The sequence below is a fragment of the Primulina eburnea genome, chromosome 1 (genome assembly GCF_022965805.1).
Source record: "Primulina eburnea isolate SZY01 chromosome 1, ASM2296580v1, whole genome shotgun sequence".
Classification (NCBI taxonomy): Eukaryota; Viridiplantae; Streptophyta; class Magnoliopsida; order Lamiales; family Gesneriaceae; genus Primulina; species Primulina eburnea.
The window spans coordinates 60,429,376-60,439,324 of record NC_133101.1 but is presented as its reverse complement, the minus strand read 5'-3'; the positions used below and the strand labels follow the sequence as shown (position 1 = coordinate 60,439,324).

At 33.2% G+C, this 9,949-nt stretch overlaps 1 protein-coding gene across 1 annotated transcript; it reads right to left on the bottom strand.

The window, feature by feature from the left end:
- Positions 1 to 5,718: 5,718 nt before the first annotated feature.
- On the bottom strand, positions 5,719 to 8,790 carry LOC140836321 (uncharacterized). Its single transcript, XM_073201753.1, has 2 exons — positions 7,805 to 8,790; positions 5,719 to 6,305 (listed from the first exon to the last, which is right to left on the bottom strand). Exons 1-2 carry the CDS (start codon positions 8,576 to 8,578, stop codon positions 6,090 to 6,092), a joined length of 990 nt encoding a protein of 329 aa, XP_073057854.1. The 5' UTR covers positions 8,579 to 8,790; the 3' UTR covers positions 5,719 to 6,089.
- Between the last annotated feature and the right edge of the window lie 1,159 nt (positions 8,791 to 9,949).

The window sequence follows — 9,949 nt, the reverse complement described above, 5'->3', positions numbered from 1 at the left end:
GAAAGCTACTTTATTGTTGTATAACTTCAATGCTTATTCCTCTCACCAGCAATATTAATTTACCAACAAAACTATTAAATTTATTTTATAAAAACATTACATAAATAATGTTTTAAAATCAAACATAAACATGTAAATAATCTTTCTTGGACATCAAGAAGTGAAACTGAACATGGTGTGGACTAATAAAGATTTAAAAAAAAAATAAGAATGCAAGCAAAAGAATAGCGAATACAACAGTAATCAGTACACATTTTAATTAATTAAATTTTTTTAAAATCCTAATCTAGGGATGGGGAGAACTCGAGCTCGAGTTTATACACTGAGAATTCCAGGTGAGGCGACTGGACCAAGCGCCCGGTTTCATTAATTTGTTGATGATAGACATGAATAGTCAAATTCATTGTGGCAGATTGAAGACCACTGCTGCATTGGAATTGAGAAGCTTAGCTTTTAGGAAGAAAGCTTCCATCTTCACAAAATTAATGATTATGAATCACACAGATTAACTGCCATGCAAAAAGAGATATGAAATGAAAATATAAATTATTGTATCTCTCATAATTATCATTTTGGAAATTACAATGTTTGTTTAGTATGTTTTTCTATTTGCTATTTATTTTTCTATATTGTCAGAATTTTAATTTTAATTTACTATTTTCATTTATTTTTTACATTTCTTATTATTTTTCCAATATACCGCTGATATGATGCCAACATGATGCTTACGTGTGTGACACATAAGCATAAAGAAGAAGGACTAGCATTTCCAAAAATTAAAAGTGAGTGACTCAAATCCATTTTAACAACATAATTAATCATGATTGTAAATAGACAAAGATATATAATCAAAGTTACATTTTTCCTCGGTATTTTTGAATGGATATATAGTTTTTTGGACAAATTGAAGAGATTAAAAGGTTGTTGAAATGTTTTCGAAGGAAGAGAAGATGAAGATAAATACAAATTATTATATTTAAATTTTAACTTAGAAAACAAAAAAAAAATGCATTTTTAAGCAATTTTATTTAGCAAGAATATGAATTTATCCCAAATTAATTCACAAGAATTAAAAAAAAAGTATATTAATAAATTACTATTTATCATCCTATCATATCACCTCAATACTAATCATAATTTCCTAATTATATCGCATCAATCATGAACGAACTAATTTTATATTGTACTATTAATTTTTTTTTCTTGATTTGATTAAGAGTTTACTTTATAATATGATAGCAGGAGAAATATCAATTTTAAATTCTTTATTATATAAGAAACTATATTGAAACTTGTCCGTTATTCAATAATTATATATGTTTTTTAACTTTAAAAATCTCTAGATTTAAAGTGAATACATATATATATATATATATATATATATATATATATATATATATATATTTGATGTTAATTATATATTTTTTCTTCATAATTTTGATATATACTTCGTGTTATTAAATTTAAGTCACAGCCTGTAATCCTTAATTTCAGTCATTTTTTTTCAACATTGTACTAACATGGCTTTGGTCTGAACCCGATGTGACGCTCATGTACAAGTAGAGAGCTATTGTCAGTGTTTCCATTGCAAAAAAAGACTAAAATTGCATACCAAAAGAAAGAAAGATATAAGACTATAACCTAATTTTGATAACTTATATGAACAAAATATAAATAAATTAAACAAACTTATATAACGAAAAATTACAATATTACTAAATTTAAATTATATCCATTCTGCAATCTATGTAACGTGGCCTACATATATTATAGGAACAAAGTTTCGATTCCAACAAACTTTATGATACCATGCATTTTTCTTTTAATTTGGGATTATAACTACTTTTTGATTTTAAATGAAAATGAATAAAAATCATTCATGGATGCACATAGGTAGTGTGCTTATCACGTGCAAATTGCAATTTTGATTTCTAATGCCATTAAATTAAAATAATAACCCCATCTTTTGTAATTTTTGTCATTTTTTCAATATAATACTAATATGATACTGACATGATGTCGATGTGGCACTCATGTGCATGTGCAGTGCAACGTCAATGAATTTAAAAAGAAAATATTAAAGATACAAGACAAACTAAACCTAATCTCGATAACTTAGATGACCAACAGTAGTATGATATCATTATTCTTTTAATTTGGAATAACTACATTTGATTTAAAATGAAAATGAATAAATTGGCATCCATGCACGAAACATGACGATTAAATTAATTATTTTGGTTCCCAATACACTAAACACACATAAAAATCACTTTGGAAAAAAAAACACAATCCACATAAAATTAAAAAATTGCAAGCAGTGAACATCCTCCCCCTGCCATCCCAAAATTTAACTTATTTCACCCATAGATGGATCCGCAACATCCAGAGCATCGAAGTTGATGTACTGGTCCACATCATCAAACTCCTGCTGGTCGCACTCCGCTTCGTTGGCCGGTCTAATCTCTTCACGGGATCGTTCAATCGCAGAATCTGGTGCCATGTTGGGGACAACTGCAGAGCTGGAAGTTTCATGCTGATTTTGGAGACAAAGTTGGTAGAAATCAATGCTTGGATAGTCGGCGACCTTGAGTTGCTCGAAATAAAAATCAGCCGATATCTGTTCTGCCTCAGAATCGGCTGCATGCTTATTCTTTGCTGCAGTTTTATGGAGTTCTTTTAGCATTTTTATTTCAGCCCTCTTCTCTTCGATTTCCACTGCACGCGTTATATACAGTAAAATGAAAATCATGCATGCATATATTGTAGATAGACAGATTTTATTTGAAGTAGGAGATTTCATATATTGTGATGATATATAATTTTAATTACTTTCTTGACTCCTGGATTCAATTGATAGTTTCTCCAACTTTTGTCGGAGGGAGTCATTTTCAAGCTGCAACAATCTCTTCTTTTCTGTGTAGCTTTCCACTTGTGGAGTGAGAATGGATGTTATTGAGTACAGCAAATTAAAGCATGGTAAGTATATAACAATAGAAATATAAGTTAGTAGGGTTCAACATATATCAATGATTGAGTCTGAGAATTAAATTTTGAGCAAAAAAACGCACACTGCACACACAAACAATGGACCAATATTTACCTCTAAATCCTTGACCATTTTTCCCAAATCACGAGTATGGTTTACCATCCTACTTCTAGATCTTTGGGCAGAGAGTTTGTTTGATACATTCCTGAAATATTAGATGCATAGCGAAAAACTGAGTTTAGATGTCCATTACTTATCAGATATATACACTTTGCTTAATGCTATATATTAAAACACGTCAAGTGAACATGTACATCTGATTGTTTATGGCAGAAAAAATTGAAAAAGTGGGTTCTTTTTTTCAAGTGACATTGCAATAAAAATCTGTACTAGTCCTCAACTTTGGTCTTTTTTTGTCCGAATTCAAACGTCGAAAGTTTTTTAAAAAAATAAATTAAGTTGTTCACCTTCTAATATTCTTGAGATCTATGTTAGGGTCGTTCAAAAGGCGACCATCTTTCATTTCATGCTCCATAGCTTCATCAAGAGTGAGATGATCAGGGCATTGCTTCTGCGGAAGGTTTGATGAATTCTCCATTTTTTATATTCTTTCTTCCCAGAGAAATTATTTGGAGAAACGATGGTATATTACGGATGAAACAAACACTACAAAATCTGTGTGAATGGTGTGAGGATGCCATGCAAATCCAGCATATATAAACACACCATTGCAGCACAAAATGCATGGGTGTCATTAATTGCTACCATCCATTTTGTCCTCATTTACCTTTGCATGAGATGTTTCTCCCCCTTATTATATATTACATGGTACATGAAAAACAATTTTCATGTAATTGGGCACATCTTCAAATGTTATTGTGTATATACTTATGTAAGTTTATCTATAGTTAATAAATTAATATTATATGTTAAATTGAATTTTAAAAATTACACCATTCATCGCATAAAGATACGTTTTTTCAATGATAATTTTAAAAATATTTAAATAAAAGTAGAAGCAGAACTAATATATTTCGCACGAGAAAAAAAAAATTGGAAACACAATAAATATATGTTCTAACATTAAATTAGCTCCATAGTTAACATAACTTCGTGATTTTAGGAACATTTACGACAATTGACTACAAGTTGTGATACATATCATATTGAAAATAACATGATACCGAGTGCAACATTAGTGTTATCAAAACGGAAAGTTAGGTGGGTCGGCGCCCGTAACCTTTAATACGAGAAATTGTCAATTCAGCTCATTTATTTTATAGAAACCATGCACAAGAACATTATTTCGACTGTCCATACCAGTTGAGCTCGGAGGCTGTTGGTCAGACGTTCCTTGATGCCGCGGTATCATATTCATGCACCAGTCCAAGAACATCTTCTGGTTTTCCTTGACCAAGAAATTATTTCAATATTTGGCTCATGTGATAATGCTTCCGATGCTGGTATGGTGAAATACAGTTTTTCTTCTCACGAATTTAAAGCTTGGTCAGGTAGTTTTGTTGTGTTTTGATTGATATATCTGGATGCTAGCAAAGGCATTGGCTAATTTAATTAGCTCTGATCCATTCAAAGGGTTCTAGTTTAATTCGAATCCCCTTATTCGCTGGAAGCTCGAGTTCATGTATTTCTCTCTCTCTCTCTCTCTCTACAACTACATAATGTCCTTTCTTACACGATTGATTGTATGGGAACGTTGTTTTCGTGATCAGGGTTTCGAAGTTCCTTGGTGGAAGAAACTTTTGGAAATGAAGTTAACAGGCGAGAGTTTGATCAATGCGCTGACCGACTTGTTAATTCCCAGTTGTTTTGATACTTAAATCGAGATTTACTGGTGAAATTGTGCAGGTGGAAAGCTTGATGATGATATTACTGTAATTGTTGGGCAGGTGAAGAGCTCATTGAGCTAGCTAGACTTTCCCTCAGATTACCATGGATGATAGCCTAATAAACGAGGTTTTGATATTTTTTCATTCAAAATAACTTATGGGTTCGTCTCTTAAATGATATTTTCTCTTCATTCAAAATAACTTATGGGTTCGTCTCTTAAATGATATTTTCTCTTCAAGTAGAAGAAATATGAACGATGAACCTTCAGAGTGCGTTTGGCTGGATTAATAGCTCGGTTGATTGTCGAACGAATCCTACATGTGGTTTCATTTTACTAGTCACTTTGGAATAGTACTCGGTGACTATTTTTCTTGACTACGAATCCTTCTGAGGAGACAGGTGGTGTGATTAATTATCCTCTTCCGTAGAACATTTTCGATTTTCCCCCGTTTGTGGCATACGATGAGATCAAAATTCACACAAGAAATAAAGATGGAATGATTATTGTGGAATCTGTGTTTGTTATTTGGCAATTATTGTTTCGACTCTATATCATTTGCCTAATTGATTACAATTTATATGAAATTATAACATTTGTTATATTAATCAAAACTTATGATATTATTTGACATAATTTGTTCCATAACCAAACATTCTATCACATCTCATTTTGGCTTATAACCAAACATTTATCATATCACATTTCGGCTCAAGACAACTATTCGGATGATGCATGATTTGTAAAGCACGTGTGAGAATTAAAGCAATCATATACAACAAGAGGTTTCCACTCCTTGAAAACTATGCGTGTCATGATGGTCTTGACTGGGAGATGAGATCAATGAAGCAGACTCGGTATGAGTTTAAATTATAAGTTCAGATAGCATAAAACCTCAGATTAGGATATAAAATCATGCATGGCATGTAGGAGCAACAGTTGTGTATGATTTCAAAAAGTAATGAGAAATTTACCCTTTTAAGATTACCAGATTATTGCATCTGAGAAGCAAATGCCGATTACACCACATAGTAAATAAACACGACGCTACATGAATGGCCGCCTATAACATTCGTATGAATGGCTGCCTGTAAGATTCGTATGCATCACATCATTACTCCAAAGAATTCTATCAAATCATCAGCAAGCAGTTCTTTCCCAAAGAAATCCATCCCCTGGCCATATTGCTTGCCATGATCATACAGGGTATCTACCGAGAAGGAAAAAAAAATAAAGCAACCTATCCGCCCTTTCTCAGGTCACGTTGCCCCTTTGGTTGGTTACGTTTAATTCTTGGAAAAAAGATTTTGCAGCTTCATAAGTGGACCAGCATATCGCAGCAGCTGGAGCATGGAAGAGCATTCTAGGCATCCATCCTCTCATAAGACCACGGTATCCATCTTTCTCTACTATCGTCCGAACAACATCACGGATTGAACCACTAACAAATCTATCACATCCACAGACACCCTGCAAAATGTCAAAAGATTAAGAATGAAGAAAGTAGTTTAAAAACTCAGACAGAAGATTAAAGTGCAAGGCATGTACCAAACTAATCTATTTTAGTGGGTATTTGAGGTTGGGAAGACGATTGCTCTTGATGTGGGTATTAATTCAAAAAAATAAAGCAAGTTTCACTAGCCGTTCCAGTAGTCTTATTTTACATTAGGTACCTATCGAAGAAAATCGCGATAATTACAATTATCTTGGGATTTTTCTAAATCAAGATAAAGTGGTGAGTTGAAAGAGACTGAAACAAGCTGTTTCCACATATCTCAACATTCAATACATCATTTTGTGTGATTTTACATCATCCTTCACTATCTAGTAAGACCTAAGTTTTTTAGTGGACAGTCAAGGAGTTGTAATTGTTTGGTATATGACAAGGAACTAAAATACCAAAAATCAGTTTGGTTGCTTAGAACCAAGGATATTATAGCAACAAAGAGGTTAGAATTGAGGGCTTCAAGCAAATGAGCAATGTTCCACACTACAAGTGAAAATTACGCTTTTGTCTTTGATGATGATGGTAATCGACATTACAGCTGCATAAGCTACAGTCTCCACCAATTTAATAGGTATTAGCTTATAAATCGAGTTGTGCTTCATGTCACGGAAGTATGTGGAGGTCACCAACTGCTTCTATCTTTTTGTTTCTTAATCTTTTCATATCTTCTTTAATCTTTATAATGCTCTTTTTTCTACTCTAACTGAATCCTATAACCCGTGAAGAAATTGATATGATATGTATTCATAGGTTTGCACATGTCCTTGAATATTTATTGAAAATTTACACATCAGAGGGGATTCAAAAAAACATGATTCATGAACCTTTTTCATGTTGCAGTATGACTAATGCTCGTGACATTATTGCTCCTCAAGCCTTCAACTATATGTTCTGAACTACGGAACATAGCAAGTTTGGTCAAAGAACTTAGAAAGAAGTAATCCAGGTATATATAGTACCAAATATAATCAATAAGTTCCTCAAATTTTTTAAAAAAAATCAATAAGAAGAATTTGACAATAACCAGTTAGTTAATATTCATTACAGTCACTGCCTTATTTTCTTCGTAGTGCACTAGATCAAGAATAGGTGTAGTGCGTATTAAGAAACTTGGCACTAGGCTCAAGAAATCTTATAGTACAAGAAAAAAAACTTGCATAAAGTTACAAAAAAGATGACCGTCATTTTTTCAACCTACAGATTATATGTCGATTAACATCAATATCCTTTCATTCTTCAAAACCATGGTTTTTATCAACCAAGATTCGATAGAATTCCCAAAATCACAAATTCGGAAACTAACAGAAATCAACATGCTCTATAGTCAAATTAATCAATCATCGAGTTCATATCAAAACTAAAGAATTTAGAGCACATTGCCAAATTTACAAAGAAAATATACCTATGTTCTCATACCTTTCATCAGCCTAACATTTACACAAACGAGAGCAAAATTAAATACCTGGCATTGTAGCTGAGTCTTCACGACATCAAAAGGTGTGGTAACGGCTGCTGACAATGCCCCTGCCGCTGCTCCAGCTGTAGCATGAACAGCCAACCGCTCATCGTTCACACTCTCCGGTGAAACCTCCATTAAACCTCTTTTTGCCGCCTCATAGGTAGTAAAATGCACAGCCGTGAAAGGAGCATTCATTAGCACAGTAGTTCTGTAAGATGCATAGAACGCCCTAAAACCCTCCTCCCTCAGCACCCTCCTCACGCAATCCGACACCCCGTGATAAGGGCTATTACTCAATTGCAGCCTCTGCTTCACCATATCCATGGGCGTAAACACTGCATCGCTAGCAACAGTGGCACAAACACCCGACAGGGCATGTGCCGCCGAATTATTAGGATTCCCTCCAGAAAAATTCTTTTTACAGAGTTCATAAACAGAGAAATAAACGGCATGCGCGGGGCCAGCACCAAGCCCCATGGCGCCAATGCCGCGGTAGAGGCCTTTAAGACCATCCGATCTCAGAATAGATTGAAGGGCCAGCTTAACACTAACAGATCGAATTGGGCAGGATCCGAGGGCTTGCATCTGGGTTTTAACCGTGTCAACCGGGAACATCGCCATGTGCTCAACCATTCCCGCCACTGATCCCGCTATCATGAACTGCGAAAAGTGAAGCCCGTCGTGCGCCTCCGCGACAATCTCCGAACGGTATTCCTGTGGCTGCGTCATCTGAATCAGATCGGGCTTCTGAAACTTCGGGGAGGCGTCGGTTGCCATTGAAACTATCGTATACCGAAATCAGTCTAGGGTTGAAGAGTAAATTTTTGGTGCAACAAGCTATCTCCATACAAGGGCTTAGAAACATAAATTGGTATTCATGTGGGCGGTGAACTGGACATGGAAGAAAAGTCAGAACTGGAATGTGTTCAACGTAGAAGATTCAGTCGCTGTAAAAAGTGGATTTTTCAAATTAGGGTTTCAACAATTGGGGATTTAGCGATAACTCATGCGTTACTTATTAATTGCGATACTACAACAGTAAATAATCGGTTATTTCGATTTGAATAATGCTAAAGCCTAAAGATACAACAAAGCACCGATATTTATAATAATCAGACAGATATATTTATAATCATAATAATAATATTTTTAATATAAAAATTAATATTTTTTCATGAATAAATTTTTTTGCAAAATTTGTTGTGTATATCAATTATATAATAAAATTTTGCTATCATCTCGTATTATTAATCATAAAATTTTGATAAAATTTAATATTTGTATTGAATTTTTATATTATAAGAATGGTAGTACAAATCTGATTATACGGATATATATATATATATATATAGAACAACTCTTTTCATTTTCACTCCTATTTTATTATTATTATTAATTATTATTTCAGATCTCACCTGTCATTTCAACCATATTAAAATTTCCAAATCGAATTAAATATGATTCATTAGCATGGGCTACCCAGTTTTTCGGTCCAATTCGTGGAAATTATATGGCCCAATTTACAGCCCAATCTATAAATTTGTCATGGGTGCAGTTACGCAAAAGATTTTTGGTCAAATTAATAAAATCCTATTTGTAAGATATTTAGACCATTTATTTCTGCTAATATTAAATAAAAATGTGCTAAATTAACAAATCTTAAATCAAGCGAAGTAAACCCACAATTATGAAGGAACTCTCCTAAATGAGATTGTTGCAAAGGGCGAGGCCCAATTTTTATTATGAGTAGGTAACTTGTAAGACGATAGATTCATGAGACGAGCTCATATTTATAATAATAAATAATTTTTTTTTTATGGGTGATCTAAATATGATATTTGTCTCACAAATTTGACTTGTGATAACGTCTCCTAAAAGTTTTTGTGTTTCATTTTAGTAAGAATGGATTATTTTTTGATGTAAATAATTTGAACCATGTTGCTCAATAGTAACTCAAACACAAACATTAGGTCTACCTATGTTTTTTTTTTGGTACTTTAAACCATTTGTCAACTTTTTTACTAACTCAAACACAAATCTATGAATATTGATTTAGCCGAAGATGAATATTTTTTCCAAGGGGATGGGGAGACCAAATGCATTTTAGCAGCAAAATTTGTAAATTTAATTTGGCACCAGCGATCAACA

What these genes read in the sequence shown, in the direction of transcription:
- LOC140836321 (XM_073201753.1), bottom strand. Translation starts at nt 8,578, where the DNA reads ATGGCAACCGACGCCTCCCCGAAGTTTCAGAAGCCCGATCTGATTCAG. An exon ending in AGACTCAGCTACAATGCCAG is followed by an intron (nt 6,306 to 7,804) that starts GTATTTAATTTT and finishes GACATTTTGCAG; the next exon opens with GGTGTCTGTGGATGTGATAG.